Source organism: Rana temporaria, chromosome 4 (genome assembly GCF_905171775.1).
Source record: "Rana temporaria chromosome 4, aRanTem1.1, whole genome shotgun sequence".
NCBI classification, from domain to species: domain Eukaryota; kingdom Metazoa; phylum Chordata; class Amphibia; order Anura; family Ranidae; genus Rana; species Rana temporaria.
Window position 1 is genome coordinate 9,188,334 of NC_053492.1, and position 21,544 is coordinate 9,209,877.

The window sequence follows — 21,544 nt, forward strand, 5'->3', positions numbered from 1 at the left end:
CTAAAATTGGCCCTAGTATATGAATATGAGTTAGGGACCTTAGATTGTAAGCTCTTGAGGGTAGGGACTGATGTGAATGTATATGTAAAGTGCTGCGTAAATTGATGGTGCTATATAAGTACCTAAATAATAATCATTCCCCAGCCTGCCATGAAGAATATGTTCCATCATTGGTGTCAGAGGGAGGAAAATGCTGAGGGCTCTGAGGGAAGTAGAGGAGCTGAGAAGGTACGGAGACTGAAAGACTTTGGGGCCCCTGATGGGGTAGTGGGGTTGAAGGATTCTGAGGGGGTAATGTAGCTGAAGGACTTTGGGCCCTTGATAAGGATGGAGAGCAGCGGGTCTCTGAGGGAAAAAGGAGACTATAGGGCTCAGGAGGACTCTAAGGTATGGAGGATGGTCCTCCTACCTGCACATACTTTTCTGACCTCCTTACATAACTCTTGCCAGGCAAGGAAGGTGCCTTTCACCTTCTTACCATCTCACTGGTCATATAACATTTTTCCAGAATATCAAGTAGAATTAAGAAGGACAGTCCTTCACCCCTTCTCATTTTTGTAGGATATCTGTTTGCACAGCATTGACAGGTGACCAAGTCAAAGGAACGATCGTATTTATCATTCCTTGTCTGCAGATCTAAAACTAATCAAAACCAGTTCAAAAACCAAACAACCCAACAGAGGAAAGGGAATTTCTGATCCAGGAGACTTCTGGGTTCATGAAAATGTAGCAAACATTTAACAGTTCAAATGAAATGTGTTCCCATGGGGGCAGTAGTTCTTAAATGTACAGCAACCCTCCTATTACCCCCCTCGCATCCATATCCTATTATTGTGTGACCAATACCATCCAAATAATTCTTACTTTCATTTCCCAAAGTTATCTGTCAAGGAAACCTGTATAGATCAAATGACGTCACCAATGAGGATGGAGAAGGACTGGAGTCACATGACTGAGAAGATACTAAACCTCACCCTGGAGATCATCTACCTGCTGACTGGAGAGGTGAGGAGGATTCTGGGAGGTCACATGACATCACTCTTATCTCTATTAATAAAACACAGACCTGACCAGAGAGGTGAGGAGGATTCTGGGATTCTAAAATTCGTTTTTTATTGGTTTTCACAATACAGAGATTTCCTCTTGTGAAGTCAGGTGATCACATGACCATCACAGTGCCTCCATGTGACTCCCTAAAACCTGAGAGACACAACATGGAGAAGATTCTAGAAGTCACCAAGAAGATGATGGAGCTGCTGACAGGAGAGGTGAGCGGTGCCGGGAATTCTGGGACATTATCCAGTAACAGACAAGGGATGTGTCTGGATGGTGACTGTATCATTGTGTGTGTCAGGTTCCTATAAGGTGTCAGGATGTCACTGTCTATTTCTCCATGGAGGAGTGGGAGTATTTAGAAGGACACAAGGATCTCTACAAGGACGTCATGATGGACAATCAGCCGCCCCTCACATCACCGGATAAGAGGAGACTTTATTGTAAAGGAGAGAGCAGTACGGAGGCTCCACCTAGATCCCCCATCATCTGATAAACACATAGAAACAATGTATTCAGTCAGTGTGTGTGTTTCCTACAGATGGATCCAGTAATGGGAACCCACCAGAGAGATGTCCCCGTCCTCTGTATTCCCGGGATTCCACACAGGAAGATCACACCATCCCTCACCATCATCAGGTAGATGAGGAACAATCACTGATAGTTATGATTTATACACAGTAACTTTTTTTCAATTCATTCTTTATTATATATTCAGAGTGGAAACTTTGGGATTGTTGTTAAAGAGGAGGATGAGGAGTATGGTGTAATGAAGGAGCTTTTTGAAGGACAAAAGGATCTCTATAAAGACATCATCATGGAACCACCCAATTACAGAGACCCACCAGAGAGATGTCCCCGTCCTCTGTATTCCCGGGATTCCACACAGGAAGATCACACCATCCCTCACTGTTACAAGGTTGGTGGGATGGATTATCTAGATAGAACAAGGACAATATGTGGATTCTGTTTGTCACAATATTAACGTTTATGTCGTACAGATGTTATTGTTAATCTTTCTCTTGGTTTAGGCTAAAGATCTAATAGATATAAAAATTGAGATTAAAGCAGAAGAAGAAGAGACGTATGTGAGGGATGATCAGCAGTCTGTAAAGGAGGATGGAATAACGGGGACATTTATAGAGGAGGACACTCCTACAGAGATCAGCACAGGTGGGTCATTAACACTAAATACATTCCTCCACCCATACTGCTCACTGATTGGTCCAGAGTAGGGCGGGGACTGGGTGATATCAGCCTGTAATCCCCTGGACACTTTCCTGAGCTGTGTTCCCCGTCCTGTATTCCTGTATTTCTCTCAGATAATCTTCCTTCTCTGTGCTGCAGACACAATTTATAGATCTAGACTGGATTTATGGAGATTCTGGGGTTCAGCTGACAACACAATGTTGCTTTTCACCATAGGCATTACTCATTCTAAGCATCTGATGCATGTGCTTTGGACCTTCTACCTCATACCCGGGTCTAGCGAAACCTCTAACAGAACCATTCTCCCGGGGTCACTTCCTATGTTGTTTGCTGGCAGTGCTGGGTGGTGGGAAATGTCTGTATACTTGTTGATACATTTGGAACCTTTAACAGAAAGTGATAATAAGGTATAAGTGATATTGTTGAAGGAGTCAATAACCCAATGATGGTGGTCTTCAGGATCAGTCCAGACTTCATCTTGGTTGTTCTCCCCCATCCTCACTTTCTGACCTTTGGTGGGGATCAGCCCCGCTGTTATTCATGACTAAATCATGGACTAAATAAGGAAGTGCTGGACTTCTTGTGTTGAGTAGATGACAATGAGAGATAGAGGGGGAGGGGACACTCGTCCTATAATCCCCTCATCACTGTCACTCCAATAAAAGACAGTTCTCGTTGTTTCCTCACTCTCTGACTAAGGTCCATGAATAAAGAAATGATCTGGTAGGAGATCAGAAGACCCATTTACTGGTTACCTTGAGGGTGGAATTGTAAGATGCTCAGAGACAAAGCTGCCTGATGTGGGCGGAGTCCTGGTTTAGGGGAACCAATCAGCTCATGTCTAGTAATAATCTTTTTATTTCTATTTTAGTAGATGGACGGGAGATGAGGAAAACTTCAGAGGATTGTCTCACTTTGTCTCCAGACTGTAAAGTAGAAGATGAGGACATCACACAGTATAGACCAGGAGAAAACCTGACTACCTCAAATGTCCATCCGGCACCACACAGTGTAGATGGACCATCGTATTCCTCTTATCCTGAGGAACCTCAGACTGTGAGGGACGGTGCCGGACCATCGTATTCCTCTTATCCTGAGGAACCTCAGACTGTGAGGGACGGTGCCGCCCTTCCAACGGATAAGGGGTTTTCCTGTACTGAGTGTGGGAAGAGTTTCCATTCTAGATTAAATTTTAATAGGCATAAAAAATCTCATACAGGTGAGAAGCCACTGTCGTGTTCTGAGTGTGGGAAATGTTTTTCAATCAAGTCCAGTCTTCACAGACATCAGAAATTGCACACAGGTGAAAAGCCGTATTCTGAGTTTGGGAAATGTTTTATACAAAAATCAGCACTTGTCACACATCAGAGGTCTCACTCGGGGGAAAAGCCTTATTCCTGTTCTGAGTGCGGGAAATGTTTTTCAGAGAAGTCCAATCTTAACAGACATCAGAGATTGCACACAGGTGATAAGCCATATTTCTGTATTGAGTGCGGGAAATGTTTTTTACAAAAATCAGTATTTGTCGCACACCAGAGAACTCACACGGGGGAAAAGCCGTATTCCTGTCCTGAGTGTGGGAAATGTTTTCCCTATAAGTCCCATCTTTACAGACATCAGAGAGCTCACACAGGGGAGAAGCCGTATTCCTGTCCTGAGTGCGGGAAATGTTTTTCACAGAAGTTCCATCTTTACACACATCAAAGATCTCACACAGGGGAGAAACCGTATTTCTGTACTGAGTGCGGGAAATGTTTTTCACAGATATCTAATCTTTACAAACATCAGAGAACTCACACGGGGAAGAAGCGCCCTTCCTGTCCTGAGTGATTGAATTGTTCCTCACTGAAGTCCTGTCTTCCTGTACATCAGGGATCCCACACAACCCTCGAGGTGTATTAGTGCCTTGAGTGCGGGAAATGTCTTCTATATGAATGTTGCTGGACATCACAGCTCTCATGTGGGGAAGAAGCACACCCTGATATACACCTCAGATATACTCCATGGCTGATCTTCATCATGTAAGAAACAGTTCATAAGGAGATCAGAGATCACCAAAGACATGGATGAAGTGTTGTACCGTGTTGGCCATTGATAGCAGTATAAAAATAAAAATGGAGTCATTAGCTTTTCATTGGCTGAGTACATTTTGTGGTGTAACATTTCACAAACACTTAGAGGTCTGTTTTGAAAGAAAATGTCGAAGGAATGTGACCTGCATTCGCCCACCCGTGGCAAGCATTGGTCATATTTTATTTCATACAGTGATTTCCTATGACCATTGGCTTCATCCAGTGTCAAAAATATAGCACTTTATTGCCCCAAGAAGGAGCTGACGATCATAAGAAATCATTGTGTAATGAAAATACTACAAGAATTCGGCACTGCTGGGCCAATGCTTGTCACATTAACCACTTAAGGACCGTGTCCTGCACATATACGTCGGCAGAAAGGCACAGACAGGCAAATCGATGTAAATATACATCAGTTTAAATTTGCCACTGTGTGGGTGCGCGCACGCCCCTGTCGCGAGCTGCAGAACGTGGATGCCAGTGTAAACAAGGCTTCTCCCTGTTCTGCCTAGTGACAAGACACCGATCGTCTGCTCCCTCTCATCAGGAGCAGCACTAATGTGAGCAAACTCCGCCCAAGGCAAGAGGTCTGACCAGTTGTTATGGTGGTCAGAAATATAGCAACGTAAAAAAAATACTCCAAGGCTTGGTTGGCTCGTTCTACAGCCCCATTAAAGGAATTGTACATTTTTGCTGAAATGACTGTTTACAGGGTATAGAGACATAATAGTTAACTTAAGAACCGCCTCCTGCACATATACGTTGATAGAATGGCACGGCTGGGCACAAGCATGTACCTGTACGTCCTCTTTAAGTGCCCAGCCGTGGGTCGCTGGCGCGTGCCCGCGACCCAGTCCAAAGCTCCGTGACCGCGGACGTGGGACCCGCGAACCCGATCGCCTCCGGAGTCCCGCGATCGGTCCCCGGAGCTGAAGAACGGGGAGAGCTGTGTGTAAACACAGCTTCCCCGTTCTTCACTGTGGCGCTGTCATTGATCGTCTGTTCCCTAATATAGGTAAAGGCGATCAATGACATGAAACGTCCAGCCCTGCCCCCTACAGTTAGAAACACATATGAGGTCACACTTAACCCCTTCAGCGCCCCCTAGTGGTTAACTCCCAAACTGCAATTGTCATTTTCACAGTAAACAATGCATTTTTATAGCATTTTTTGCTGTGAAAATGGTCCCAAAAATGTGTCAAAATTGTCCGAAGTGTCCGCCATAATGTCGCAGTCATGAAAAAAAATCGCTGATCGCCGCCATTAGTATTAAAATTTTTTTTTTAAAAAATGCATTAAAACTATCCCCTATTTAGTAAACGCTATAAATTTTGCGCAAACCAATCGATAAACGGTAGAAGATAAATAGGTAGAAGAATACGTATCGGCCTAAACTGAGGGAAATTTTTTTTTTTTTTTATATATTTTTGGGGGATATTTATTATAGCAAAAAGTAAAAAATATTGCATTTTTTTCAAAATTGTCTCTCTATTTTTGTTTATAGCGCAAAAAATAAAAACCGCAGAGGTGATCAAATACCACCAAAAGAAAGCACTATTTGTGGGAAAAAAAGGACGCCAATTTTGTTTTGGGAGCCACGTCGCACGACCGCGCAATTGTCAGTTAAAGCGACGCAGTGCCGAATCGCAAAAACTGGCCGGGTCCTTTACCTGCATTTTGGTCTGGGTCTTAAGTGGTTAAAAATAGATAAAAATCAATCATATAATGTACCTGTAGTTTCTAGTTTCGTTTTTGCATGTTGTTTCCTGCTTCTGTGCTGTACAGAGCATACAGAGCCATACAGGGCAGTGATGGTTTGGAAAACTAAACTGATCCAAAGGGGAGGTTCTGTGGGGTTTTAGACACGCAGTAATCACACCTCCTTGAAGTTAGTGACCACAGAGAGAAAGCTCCCAACACTGTGGTTATCAGGAAACAGACAACCAGGAAGTGTGGAGATCAGAGAAGAATTACAACAACTTGAGAGCAAAAACGAACAATGAGGACATGAAAACAGCACTGCACTAAGGTAAAGGAAGCTATTAAGATAAAAAAAAAAAATCCTTTACAAACCCTTTAAACTGCGGGTGATACGCAGAGGAGAAGGAAAGCTGAATTCCCAACTGTGCACAAAAGGCTCACCAAAACCGGGAGACAAACTGGCTAGCCCTATCTGAGATGATAACCTTGGGTAGCCCATGTAATCGAATGATCTCACAAGCAAAAATGGATGCCAGTTCTTTGGATGTAGGCAACTTCTTAAGTGGAATACAATGTGACATTTTTGAGAACCGGTCAACCACTATAAGAACAACTGTGTCGCCCTGAAGAATGTGAGATTCCTATGGCCAGTCAAAATGAGCATCGGCATGGTGGTACTTTCAAGGAGATGCCTCCATTCTTTAAGAGCTTAAATGATAGCTAACAATTCTCTGAACCCAATCTTGTAATTGCACTCTGCAGGAGACAATTTCTTAGAAAAGTAGTCACAAGAGTGCATAGTGCTCTGAGGTGAGATGTTGACACAGAAGGGGGCCTACTCCAGTCTTAGATGCATCAACCTCAATAATGAAGGGTAACATAGGATCAGAATGTGCCAGCACAAATGTAACGGTCACCACCGTTTACGACCTTCCATCAACTACGACAGCTCATCTGACACACAGACAAACCAGCAGGCATCCGATTTCCCCAGAATCAAGACGAGACACGCAGCTCTGTACTTGTTTCAAATGAAGACAATTTTAATGGTTTCTTCTCAGCTTATATACAGTACCAGGCATTAAAGGAACAATCAACTCCCCACGCACACACTAAGGCTAATTACTAAACATTCCTTCATTAACAGCATTACAAACAAAACACCATCACACAATGCTCTCTTTCTAATCCACATCCCCAGACAGACGTTCTGTCTCCAACGAGTATATTCCACACATAAACAGGATTTAGCATATATAATTAGAGGTCTGGGAGCAGACCTGGATTAACACCTGTCCGTTACAACACCTTTACACAAGGACAATGAAATGTCTTCCAGGCCCTGACTCAATTAGCATGTCACTAGTCAGGGCTAATCATAGAATGAGTCACTATTGACAGGCTGGGCCAATATCCTGCAGTATCTCAAAATCCTGCAATACGAACTATCAGTGATGTCCTATCTCATGTAATACATTAACCTCTTGACCACTGGGCACTTAAACCCCCTTCCTAACCAGACCAATTTTCAGCTTTCGGTGCTCTCACAATTTGAATGACAATAACTCAGTCATACAACATTGTACCCATTTGAAATTTTTGTCCTTTTTTTCACACAAATAGAGCTTTCTTTTGGTGGTATTTGATCACCTCTGCGGTTTTTATTTTTTGCGCTATAAAAGAAAAACGACAGAAAATTCAGTAAAAAAAAACAAAAAAACTTGTTTCTGTCATATTCGCAGGTTATTTCTCACACACAGCATATGCTTACCACGAATTACACCCCAAAACACATTCTGCTATTCCTCCCGAGTATGGCGATACCCCATGTGTGCGACTTTTACACGGCGTGGCCACATAGAGAGGCCCAACATGCAGGGAGCGCCATCAGGCGTTCTGGAACACCCAGACCAATTCTTACAATTACATAGAACCCCAAAACATTATATATGCAGAGTATTGGGGTATTTTGGAGTATTGGGGTATTGCGGAGTATTGGGGAGTATTGGGGTATTGCAGAGTATTGGGGTATTGCAGAGTATTGGGGTATTGCAGAGTATGGGGGGTATTGCCAGAGTATGGGGGGTATTGCCAGAGTATGGGGGGTATTGCCAGAGCATGGGGGGTATTGCCAGAGCATGGGGTATTTGCAGAGTATTGCGCAGGGATAGCTGGGATGGATCTGTGACTGCAGTTGTCCAGTCACAGCAGTGCTGACACCCCGCGTCCCCCCCCCTCTCCTCTCGCACTGTACTGAACGGTACAGAGAGGGGAGGGAGGAACCGGCGTCATCAAATGACGCCGGTTTGTTGACAAGTGATCGCTCCGTCATTTGACGGAGCGATCACGTGGTAAACGGCCGCTATCAGCGGCAATTTACCGTGATGCGCCGGGTCTTCTAGACCCGGCGAGCACGGACACTTCCGCGAGCGCGCCCCAGGGGACGCGCAAACGCGGAAGTGCACGAGGACGTCCCAGGGACGTCCTGTCACAGTAACTCGACCACGCTGTAGCAGTATTTTTGCTATAGCGCGGTCGGCAAGAGGTTAATTATGATTCACTTACCACCCCATGCCCAAAGGGCACAGGGTGGACTCAGACCCAAGAGTTATCAGTGACGCTGACACAGGAGTATCCCCCATCCTCACAAAGTCTCTGGGTGTCCCGGGTCATTCCGTTACACCAAATAACTTTGAAGCGGACATAGACCTACGGGTCGAGGCTACTGTAGAACTGCAGATAGTTTTTCTGGGTCCATTGAAAAACCGACAGTAGAAAAGACATCTCTCAGCCTCTGTAGCACACAGGAGACATCTGCGTGGTGGCTCTCTAAGGATTTATAATGTATGAGGATATTGTCAAAACAAACCACCACACATTGCTGCAACATATTTCAGAGGACATTGTTAATGAATTACTGAAAAACTGCAGGAGCGTTGCAAAGACCAAATGGCTTTACGAGGTATTCGTAATGTCCTGTCCTGGTATTAAATGCAGTTTTCCATTCGTTGTCCTCCTTGATCCTCAGGAGATTGTATGCCCCTCTCAGATCAAGCTTCGTGAAAACCGTTGCTCCCTTGAGGCAGATAAGCATTCTTAATCGTGAAGCGATTGAGACCCCTATAATCGATAGAAGGTCTCAGTTCACCATTCTTCTTTTTCACAAAGAAGAAGCCAGCACCAGCAGGAGACGATGATTTGCAGGTGAACCCTTGAGAAAGTGTGTCTGCAACATACTCTTCCATGGCTTTATCCTCTGAGACAGACTAAGGGTAAACCCGGCCATGAGGAGGGATGGCACCAGGTTGAAGGTCAATTGCACAATCATATGACCGGTGTGGAGGCATACTACCACCTTGACCTTTGTCAAAGACATTGCTAAATTCGCGGTACTCCTCTGGCAAGGAGGAGAGTGAAGTGGTGCACAAGACCTTAGCCACTTTCTGAAAACATGTTTTACTGAATTGTGGCGACCAGGAAAGAATCTCAGCATGAAGCACAATCAAAAGAGGGGTTGTACCTCTGTAATCAAGGATAACCAATGACCACCAGGAAATTAGGTGGTGAAATTACTTGGAATTGGATTTTCTCATTAGGAAGAGCCCCTACGGCCATGGTCAATCGAGCAGTCTCTTGAGTCACATGGGTAGGCTGTAGAGGTCTTCCATCAATAGCCTCAATGACAAGTGGAGTGGCACAAAGCTGTGGTGGAATCGAGTGCTTAGACACAAAGGCACAATCTATGAACAAGCCTGCAGCCCCAGAGTCGATTAGAGCCTGTGTCTCGATGGACTACTCAGACCAAAAAGGCTAACTGGAACTAAAGGCTTATCCTTCCGGATAACTGGGGATGTAACAATGCCACCCACAGGACCTCAGATGCAATGCGTTTCACGGACGGGTAGGACAACACTTCAAAAAGTGACCTGCCTGGCCACAATAAAGACACAATCTCACCCTCCTCCTAAAGGCCCTCTCATCCGCTTAGAGACTTGTAAAGCCCAACTGCATGGGTTCTACCTCACTGGCGGATTTGGTACCAGGAGGCAAGGGTGGGACTGCAAAGTTTAGAGCCAAATGTACAAGAAGCTTCCGCAAGCGCTCCTTAAAGGAAGGTCTCTCTCGGAGTCTGGAGTCAATGAGAATGGCAAGTGTGATCATCTTCTCCAGATCCGTAGGTATGTCTCGGGCTGCTATCACATCTTTGATATTATCCAAGAGACCATGAGAAAAGCAGCCACGAGAGCCTCATTGTTCCAAGCGACCTCTGCTGCCAGAGTACGGAATTCATTGGTGTAATTGATAACGGTTCTCGTACTCTGTTTGATGGACATGAGGCTCTTGGCAACAGAAGTGGAGCATGCAGGAACATCAAATACCCTTTTAAAGGAAGCCACAACCTTCGGGGTAACTGAGGACAATGGGTTTTTGCATCTCCCATAGAAGGTTTGCCCAGGCCAAGGCTCTATCAGAAAGCAAAGAAATAATGAAGCCTATTTTGCTTCTGTCCGTGGGTTATTCCTGGGGCAGCAACTCAAAGTATATGCCAACCTGGTTGAGAAACCCTGTGCATTGAACTGGATCGCCACCAAATTGCTGGGGAAGTGGAGTGGAACCAGACATACCTCTTAGAGGTAATATTCGAGGCGGGTGCCTACACAGAGACTGGAGCAGCAGCAGGGATGGCCTGCAACACAGGTTGTACTGGAACAGCCACAGTGGGAAGATCCAGGTGAGCAGTGCGAATCAGGAGTGTCTGTAATGCTATGGCAAACTGATCAATGCAGTGGTCCTGCTCATTCAATCGGGGAAAAAAAATTACCAATTGCCTGCATCTTCTGAATTCATGGCCTTCGCCTACTGTCAGGAACCATGAATCAGATGGAGACAGAAAATGCAGTAAAAATCACACCTTTTAATGTAATGTCATAAAATGGTACAAATAGTAAATGTAGTAAAAACATAGACAGGGTTCGGTACCCAAAGCGGGTAGTCAGAAATCAAGAAGCCAGAGATCAGTATAGTCAGAGGCAGCAGACATGATCAGGAACCAGAAGGGACGTCAGCCAGGCAAGTCTTCAACAGGAACACAGCAGAGAGTTTCCAGATATGTTTGACCAAAGGCACTGAAGGAATGAACCAGGCAGTTTCAAATAGCCAGAAGAGGCTGGCTGATGAGCAGGAAATTATTACCAGGTGCGCCACTGCGGAACGATGAGTGCTGGCAATTAACCAACAGCTGAGCACCGTAAGCACTGAGAAGGGAGGGCTAAGCCAAGTCCTGACACTCTGGTGTGAAACAAGGGGTGATATGTGGCAGGGCCTTGCCACAGTGTAAAAAGGAAGTCTGCACCAGGTTTTGTAGAGAACAGGAACAATGATGGTGCAGGTATGTGCTGGGTTCTTAAGAGAGTGCGGATTAGAGTTCAGGGTTCCACCCTCCCAAAGAGTTGCTGTGTGTGCAAGGGAGCAGAGAGGTAGGCAGGTCTGTGCTGTACAGGACAGACAGAATCTGAGCCTGAGAGATGATGCGACAGGGAGCTACAGGAAGTAAAAGAGAGCTAACAGAGGTACTGTGTTTGTACCCTTTAATTTTGCAAACACGCACAAAAACAGTATATAAACTATACGCAATTGCGCAAAAAAAGCCTCCCCCTTACATCAGAGTCCCTAGAGAGCGCCCCCTTACATCAGGGTCCCCAACAAGACCCCCCACTTACATCAGGGTCCCCAGAGAGCCCCTCCTTACCTCAGAGTCCCCACAAATAGAGCTTTCTTTTGGTGGTATTTGATCACCTCTGCGATTTTTTTTTTGCGCAATAACTAAAAAAAAGACTGAAAATTTTGAAACAAAAATACGTTTTTATTTTTTTCTGTTAATTTTTTTGTAAATAAGTAAGTTTTCTCTTTCAATTACGGGCACTGATATGGCGGCACTGATGGGCACCGATGAGATGGCACTGATGGACATCGATGAGATAGTACTGACGGGCACAGATGAGGTGGCACTGATTGGCGGCGCTTGTATGCGGCACTGATGGGCACACATAGGCGGCACTGATGGGCACACATAGGCGGCACTGATGGGCACTCATGGGCGGCACTGGGCACTCATAGGCGGCACAGATGGGCACTCATGGGCAGCACTTATGGGTGGCACTGATGGCTACTTATGGGTGGCACAGATGGGCACTGATAGGTGGGCACTGGGCATGGATGGGCACTGTGGGGTGGCACTGATGGACACTGTAGGGTGGCACTGATGGACAATGTGGGGTGGCACTGATGGACACTGGGGCGACACTGATTTACCTATGTTGCCAGTCAGTGCCCATTTGTGGGCACTGATTGGCATCTTTTTTTTTTTAAATGCTTTTTTTTTTTTTTTACAGCCTTTTTTTATTTTTTTTTGCAGCCTTTTTTTTGTTTTCTGCCCTTCCTGGTGGTCCAGGGTGGGCTTCCCTGGTGGTCCATGTGGCGATCCGAGGGGGGGCTGCGCTGATAAACAATCAGCGCGAACCCCCCCTGTCAGGAGAGCCGCCGATCGGCTCTCCTCTACTCGCATCTGTCAGACGCGAGTGAGGAAGAGCCATCAACGGCTCTTCCTGTTTACATCGTGATCAGCCGTGATTCGACACGGCTGATCACGTGGTAAAGAGTCTCCGTGAGAGACTCTTTACCGAGATCGGTGTTGCGGGGTGTCAGACTGACACCCCGCAACAACGATCGCCCCCGGGGGCGCACAGCGGCTCAGAATCCTGAGGACGTCATATGACGTCCAGTCAGGATTCTACAACCACTTTGCCGACGTTAATTTGTCATTGGCGGGCGGCAAGTGGTTAATAAAAGTGGTCAGAAGCAGCCCTGAAAAGGCATATCTTGTGTGGATTGAAGTCACTGTGGAGCACTACCAGTGGCGTCTCCAGCTTTCATATTTAGGGGGGGCACATGGGGGGACAGGGACAAAAGTAGGGGGGCCAACTATAAAATGCAATTATATATATATATATATATATATCCTGGGGCCCTTTACTACGATCCCACTATGGGCCCTTTCACATGTTCTGCAGTGAGCTCCCTTCCTACTATACTGGGGCCCCCCAGGGTGGCAGAAAACAAGAGATATATGTCACCAGCACACCAAGAAAATATAAGGGTCCAAAGCAGTGGGAGAACTATCAGGGTTGCAAAGGTTGTCTTGCCACCGGGCCCTGGTGTTCTGCCACAGTGGGGATCCCCAGCTGTCCTGTCCCTGCTATTTACAGCGCTGGTCTGGCGCCTGTCTCCTTGGCAGCGGTGGCAGTCTATTAGTGCTGGTGACATTATGGGTGCATGCAGGGGAAGGCTGGCACTATTGGTTATAGAGAGCCGAGCCCCCAGCTGGTCACCTAGCAGCAGTAATGCTGTATAACCTTCTCTGTTGACATGCTGATCGGGATGTGATCCAGGTGATGCTCCCAGTCAGATCTAATAAACGCAGTATTTATTAGCATCAAGAGTACAACCACATATATATAATCAACCGTATGATCAGCAGCCATGTGGGCTCTATGCCTGTAAAGTGTGGGATTTGATCAATAAAATCACTGATATTTAACACTTGGATTTGACTAAGAGCATCACCTGGATTGCATCCCGATCAGCATGTCAGAGAAGGGTCCACTGCTGCTAAGCAACCTGCAGGGAGCTCAACTGTCTACAACCAATAGAGATGGGCTCGGGTGTGTTTGAAATCCCACATGCCCGATCCCGCCAGGAAGCCGACACTCCACAGTGCTAATCAATGTATGGGCTGCCTATGAGCTAAGACCAGCCATAGACAGTTTAAATCTCAGCTGGTTCAGCAGAAACTGGCTGAGATTTGAACCATTAATGAGCAGATTCTCTTATAATTATCACTAGTGGTTGCTGTATAGTCACTGGTGATAATCACTGTTTGTCGGGAGAATATAATTGCTGGGCAGGAGGGATATTCCCCTGTCAGTACTGTCTGTTGATGGGGGGAATCATGCAAGTTTCTTTCCTGCAATCTGTGGATGCAGGAAAGAAATTTGCACCGTATATTATCTGCCTAAGTGAAAGTAAATTGTGAATGTTTTGAAAGAACAGGAGAGGGGGAGGGAGACAGATGGGGGGAGAGAAGGGATGGAGATAATGTAGTTCAGTGATTACAGTGTACTGCAGTCTGCAGTGAACACACTTAAACACGGCCCAGGCTAGAATATCTGGTTGTGTGAGCGCTCGCATTATGCAGTGTCGGCGAGCACAGGGAGGGGGAGGAATCCCCCGCAGAGCTGACTGGGGACGCTCTCCCTCTCGGGGAGCAAAATACAAAAATTGCAAAAAAAAAAATAATAATTTTTTTTTGGGGGGGCACATGGTGGGGGCACAGCATGATGTTGGGGGGGTCAGGCCCCCCCTAGGGACGCCTCTGAGCACTACCAATGAGCGAAACAATCCCCAGAATTGACATATACGTATAACGAACGGCGCAAGCGCCGTCCCGTGGACGCATCCCAGTGCGCATGCTCAGAATCACGTCGGAACTACTCCCTAAGATACGTCGGATCACTGCCTACGGCGTGAACGTAACCTACGCCTAGTCATATTCACGTCCTACGTAAACTACGTGGACTTGTTGTGATACATTTGCCTATATGTCTCAGTGTACTGCTCCCTGCTAGCCATGGGTAGAGGTAGAAAGGAATTTCATGTGTGATTCATTCCTCTGACAGGTTATTGACGTGCTAATGTCCCCTCACTATTCTAAACGTTAATTGATCTATTGTGTTGTGTAAAGAAGATCTGTGTTTACCTTTAAAAGATGTGTATTGTATCATCAGGCTAAATGATTAGAGAAGTAGTATGTTAATTATTCTGATTGCTTCAGTGTAGTAATTAACTCCAGTGATGTCTTTATCTAAAGAAACGTGTCTGCATGGTCGGCTCCGACTTGTCTCCTATAATCTGTATGGGAAACCCCACTGTGTGAGGGGGGCGTTCCTAACAGGCTGTAACCACATATAAGCTGAGTTTTTGTGTCAATAAAGTGTCTTGGTTCCAGCATCCAGTCTTGACTCATGTGTGGGGAATCCTGTGATGTTCTTGTATGGAGAGGAGGGAATGCTTGACGGGGATATCATACCGATACTGTCACAAATTGGTTGGCAGCAGCGGGATCTTCCCTTCTACTCTCCTTCACACCCGGATTTCAAGCAGACACTGGAAGAACTACTGGAAGGATTGCTAGCAACAAAACCAAGCGGGTCATCATAGCGGAATCAATGGAGATAGACCAGGAGGACGGGATTGCAGCAACGCCAGCAGTACAAGAGATGGATACACCAGTGATTCAGGAGGAGGAATCGCCAGCCAACAAGCTAATGAGAGAGAAGCTAGCGTGGTTTGGCCCGAACCCAACGCCGGATGTGGTGCTGAAAGTGATGGACCTGTTAGCATAGGAGGCTAAACAAATAAGGGACGCAGAACTACAGAAGGCTAAACAAATAAGAGACACAGAACTACAGAAGGCTAAACAAATAAGGGACGCAGAACTACAGGAGGCTAAAGAAATAAGAGACGCAGAGCTACAGGAGGCTAAAGAAATAAGAGACGCAGAGCTACAGGAGGCTAAAGAAATAAGGGACGCAGAACTACAGAAGGATAAACAAATAAGGGACGCAGAACTACAGTTAAAACTGGCAGCAGTCCAACAAGCAGCCGCACCTTCTCCGAACAGTGAGTACAGCACAGCAGACGCAAGGAAGATTCCGTTTAGCGCTTTTAAAGCTTTTGATGAAAAGGACTGTGAAATTGATAACTACCTGGTGGATTTTGAGCGACAATGTAACCTGCACCGAATAGCTAGAAGAGAGTGGGTTGCAATATTGTCAGGCAAACTGTCAGGCAAAGCTTCTGATGCTTTCCGGACCGTGCCAGATCAGGATATCCATAGCTACGCCCGGGTTAAAGAAGTGCTCCTGGCTCGTTATGCAGTAACCCCAGAGTCCCACCGACAGAAGTTCAGGGACTCACGCAAAACCACGAAAGACTCTTACGCAGAATGGGCATGCCAGCTGTCCCTGTTGGCCTCTAACTGGGTTAACAGCAGCCAGGCCACCACCGCAGAGGACATTTTGCAACTAATGCTCCTGGAGCAATTTTACAATCACATCCAGACGGATGTCAAAGATTGGGTGAGAGATCGCAGGCCCATGACTCTACCAGAGGCCGCGAAGTTGGCGGATGAATATGCGGATACTCGCAAGACAAACCAGGTCACACCACGGGTACAACCTCCACGACCAACGGCGCCCTCACACCCACCAGCCGCTAGATACCAACCTCCTAACAGACCGGTGACATCTAGCCCTCGCTATCCACGCCAGGAGGACAACGAACAACGCTGCTTCCGGTGCAAACAGTTGGGTCACTTCAAGCAGAATTGCCCCATGAATGACAACACCAGGTCAAATTGGTCTCAACCTGGGTACCGCCCACCAGCAGCAGCCCATTGTGTAGACTCGGCTTGGGATCCCCAGGAGCGGGGTCGGGAAGAACCATTGGGCACCCCTTACGAAGCCCTCATGGTACAATCTGCTATTACGGACAACAGGGAACACCATTGTCAGCTGGTCATGGGCTCCAGCCCTGAGCCGGAGGGGCCCTGGAGGGAGCTGGGCAGAAAGAGGCACCGCCGGCCATCCTTCAAGAAGAAGAGGTCCTGGAAGTCATATAACCAGCGGACCTGGGAGGAGAAGAAGCGACTGGAGGAGAGGGAGTCGCAGCGGGCGTCCCAGATGCGGGCCGAGATGTTCACCAAGGGCCCACCGGTGGCCCCTTACACCACCACCCAGTTCCTGATGATGAAGGACCACGTGGAGAGCCTGCAGGACATGAGCAAGCAGGATCTGATCCGTGAGTACATAGAGCTGGAGGAATGCATAAGCCGCATGGAGGAGGAGAACAACCACCTGAGGTCACAGCGGGCTGACCCCCCCAGGCTCCATGAACTGGAGATGGAGCTGGAGAAGCTCCAAGAGGAGAACCGGCGGCTGCGGAGGGAGCAGGGGGTGGCTGACCTTATGGGGCTCTGAGTCCCCTCTCTCTCCCCCCCCCCGGACTCTGAGCACCAGTGCTACAACAAATATAACTTTTCCTTTTTATGAATCTCCTGTGATTGTCACTTCAGAGCCATAACCTGCCCCCTCCCATAGCGGGACACCTAGACGGCGGCGCACAGACCCATTCGCTGTCTTCACACTGACTTCTGGTGACTTTGCAGATCGCACAAAGACTTGGGGACTGACCGGCGTGTGATCTGACGACCCGGTGACATACCTGAGTCTGAAGCAGTTGTCAAGGGAGGTCAGTCATGCCAAACGGAGTTAACCTCGGACTAAAAGCTCTGAACCCGTCAACCCTACTGGACCAGGGAAGGTCCAACCGGATTTGCCGGAGCAGGGAGCAAAAGGGGGGCCATTGTGATACATTTGCCTATATGTCTCAGTGTACTGCTCCCTGCTAGCCATGGGTAGAGGTAGAAAGGAATTTCATGTGTGATTCATTCCTCTGACAGGTTATTGACGTGCTAATGTCCCCTCACTATTCTAAACGTTAATTGATCTATTGTGTTGTGTAAAGAAGATCTGTGTTTACCTTTAAAAGATGTGTATTGTATCATCAGGCTAAATGATTAGAGAAGTAGTATGTTAATTATTCTGATTGCTTCAGTGTAGTAATTAACTCCAGTGATGTCTTTATCTAAAGAAACGTGTCTGCAGGGTCGGCTCCGACTTGTCTCCTATAATCTGTATGGGAAACCCCACTGTGTGAGGGGGGCGTTCCTAACAGGCTGTAACCACATATAAGCTGAGTTTTTGTGTCAATAAAGTGTCTTGGTTCCAGCATCCAGTCTTGACTCATGTGTGGGGAATCCTGTGATGTTCTTGCATGGATGCTGCTGAGTTACACCTCCTTTATGGAGCATAACTTTACGCCGGACTTAGAACTTTACGCGCACTGCATCGGGCGCACGTACATTCGTGAATCGGCGTATCTCCCTCATTTGCATATATGAATAGAAAATAAATGGGAGCGCCAAATGCATCCGGCGTAAATATGCGCCCACTCTCCGCCGGCGTAGGCAAGTTTGTGGGCACAGCGCATTGATACGACGGCGCATATTTGCACTTAGTGGGGCAGATTCAGATAGATTATCGGATCTTTAGATCCGCGTAATCTATCTGTTTTTCGATCCGCCGGTCCAATTTTGCAAGGCTAGTGCATGATTCACCAAGCACTTACCTCGAAAATTGCACCGTCGGATCGTAACTCCCCCCGGCGGAATTCAAATTCCACGGCTAGGGGGAGTGTACAATTTAAATCAGGCGCGTTCCCGCGCCGATTTAACTGCGCATGCGTCGCCGGCGAAAATTGCCAGTGCGCATGCCCCAAATGACGTCGCTAGGACGTCAATGTTTTCGGCGGCTACGTCAATTGCGGCCATCCGTATTCCCGATCGACTTACGCAAACGACGTAAAAAATTTAATCTCGGCGCGGGAACGACGGCCATACTTAACATTAGCTACCCCTCATATAGCAGGGGTAGCTATCTGCTGGAAAAAGCCGAACGCAAACGACGTAAAAAAAAAGCGACGGGCGGGCGTTCGTTTCTGAATCGGCGGTTCTCCTCATTTGCATATCCGACGTGTAAAAAACTGCGACGACACCTAGCGGCCGGCGGTAGATTGCAGCCTTTGATCCGACTGGTGTAAGGCACTTACACCAGTCGGCTCTAAGGGAGATCTATGCGGAACTGATTCTTATGAATCAGTCGCATAGATCCGACCATCGGATCGCAGAGATACGACGGCGGATCAGGAGATCCACCGTCGTATCCCCTTGATGAATCTGCCCCACGCTGCATATCTGGAGATACGTCGGCGTAAGTGCTTTGTGAATCCGGGCCTATGAGCACAAGGCCGTGTTCACACTAACATGTTTCTCAGGACTGCAGTTCCTAAAAGATCCACAAGGTGGTGATCTCACTTATACTGAGATAGAACATCGCTAGTGACTGCAGACAGGAAGTGATGTCAGGTATGGACAGGAAGTTCCGGGTGAGAGGTGGGTCGGGAGGAAGTAGAGAGAAGACATTGTTGGAATTGGCAGCAGAGGAGGTAATAAGATCTTATTTTCTATTTACACCCAGTAACCCCGTCATGTCCGTCCTCTTCCTCCATAGTCACTGTGACGTCTTTTATCTCCAGCAGATGATGACACACACATATATATAGTGTGGAAACCTAGATTAACCCCTTCAGGGGAAGAACATTTCCCCACTTACAGGGCCGAAACATTTTCTTCATTTTGGAGATAAATTCTAGTAAAATGGTCCTCTAAAGTCTAAACAAACAGCACTGACAATAAATAGACAAGTCAATGACCATAAATGGCCTACAAAGGGCAATTGTTATACACAGGCAGACAATGGGCAATCATTATAATATGCAGCCAACACAATGATGGATTGCAGGGGTCAGGAGTATGGAGTAAAGATTGCTGGTCAGGAGGAAGAAAACATTCCCCAGCCTTAGGGTTGCCAACTCATCTCTTTAAACCCAAACTCATATGAATTACACAGGTTCTGAGGCTGATTTAATGCAGATAAGGCACAAAGTGAGGTTCCTTACCACCTCAAAGGGGTTGTAAAGCATTGCATTTTTTCACTTTAATGCATCCTATGCATTAAGGTGGAAAAAACATCTGATGCTTACATGCCCCCCAGCCCCCCGGTTTACTTACCTGAGCCCTCGAAAGTCCTGCTTCGTGAACGCGCTGGCTTCTCGCCTCTGTCTTCTCGGCTATTCTCGGCTCTTCATTGGAGATTGATAGCAGTGCAGCCATTGGCTCCCGCTCCTGTCAATCTAATCAATGGCACGGCGCGCCGGGGGGCAGGACCGAGTGATACACTTGGCGGCTATGGCCGCCACTGTATGACACAGGAGCGCGCACGCAAGCTAACCCTCTTGGGAGATAGCATTCCAGAACGGGGAGGAGCCGAGACAGCCGCCGAGGGACCCCAGAAGACTATGATCAGGGCCACTCTGTGAAAAACGAGCTGCACACTGGAGGCAAGTATGACATTATTTTAAAAAAAAGAACCGTTACAACCCCTTCAATTAGCCACAGAACCTGTGTAAATCATATGTGTTTGGTTTTAACCTAACCTGCCATGAAGAATATGTTCTATCATTGGTGTCAGAGGGAGGAAAATACTGAGGGATGTAAAAAAGCCTATGTGGGGGGTACTGAGGTGGAAGGACTTTGTGGCACCTGAGGGGGTAGTGGTGTTGAAGGATTAAAGGACTGTGGATTCAGATGTAAAAGGGGAGCTCTGTGGATTCAGATGTAAAAGGGGAGCTCTGCGGATTCAGATGTAAAAGGGGAGCTCTGCGGATTCAGATGTACAAGGGGAACTCTGCGGATTCAGATGTAAAAGGGGAGCTCTGCGGATTCAGATGTACAAGGGGAACTCTGTGGATTCAGATGTAAAAGGGGAGCTCTGCAGATTCAGATGTAAAAGGGGAACTCTGTGGATTCAGATGTAAAAGGGGAGCTCTGCGGATTCAGATGTAAAAGGGGAGCTCTGCGGATTCAGATGTAAAAGGGGAGCTCTGCGGATTCAGATGTAAAAGGGGAGCTCTGCGGATTCAGATGTAAAAGGGGAGCTCTGCGGATTCAGATGTACAAGGGGAACTCTGTGGACTCTGATGTAAATCAATTAATCGCAAAACATATGTATAGTTTATACTATAGAAAATTGCCACTAAACTGGTTTAACTTGAAGAAAAGGTGGCAACCCTAGGTGGAGGTGACTCAAGTACAATTCTTAGGTGGACGTGAGACAGGCTTCCCTGAATAAGTATGTTTTCAAGGACCGCCTAAAGGTGGACAGGGTAAGAGATGACCGGACATACTGGGGCAGGGAGTCCCAGAGGATGGGAGAGGCTCTGGAGAAGTCCTGAAGGCGAGCAAGGGAGCTAGAGAGCAGGAGGTCCTGGGAGGAGTGAAGAGAATGATTTGGGTGATATCTGAAAATGAGGTCGGTGATGTTGTGGATGGCCTTGTCTATGAATAACACAATATTCCTAAGTGCACATGGGACAGTAAGTACAATCTTCAAATCTTAATAATATTAACCATTCATTAGGGGAGGAGGAAAAATGATCCGCACCCCGGTCATTGCTCTTTAAAAAATCATAGTTTTTATTGACAAGCCGCAGCGAACAAACACAAATATAAACAGTTGACGCGCTTCAGCCTTTAAGGCCTTAGTCATGGGTTATGACTAAGGCCTTATAGGCTGAAATGTGTCAACTGCACTAATGAACTACAAGCACCAGCAGTTTATTACCGTTTTATTTGTTGTGGAATCACTTTATGAACAGTGTTATAACGTTCTTTTTTCATCTTTAATGATTATTATTAGGAGTTGGAGATTGTA

At 46.7% G+C, this 21,544-nt stretch overlaps 1 protein-coding gene across 1 annotated transcript in view; it reads left to right on the top strand.

The window, feature by feature from the left end:
• Nucleotides 1-327: 327 nt before the first annotated feature.
• Nucleotides 328-21,544, top strand: part of LOC120935491 (oocyte zinc finger protein XlCOF6.1-like) — a gene marked incomplete at its 3' end in the record, with an annotated part of 30,772 nt that continues 9,555 nt past the window's right edge. The window contains exons 1-3 of the mRNA XM_040347542.1: nucleotides 328-387; nucleotides 2,085-2,137; nucleotides 10,255-10,442. Of these exons, the coding sequence (XP_040203476.1) occupies nucleotides 328-387; nucleotides 2,085-2,137; nucleotides 10,255-10,442 (301 nt within the window). The remainder of the gene's footprint in view (nucleotides 388-2,084; nucleotides 2,138-10,254; nucleotides 10,443-21,544) is intronic.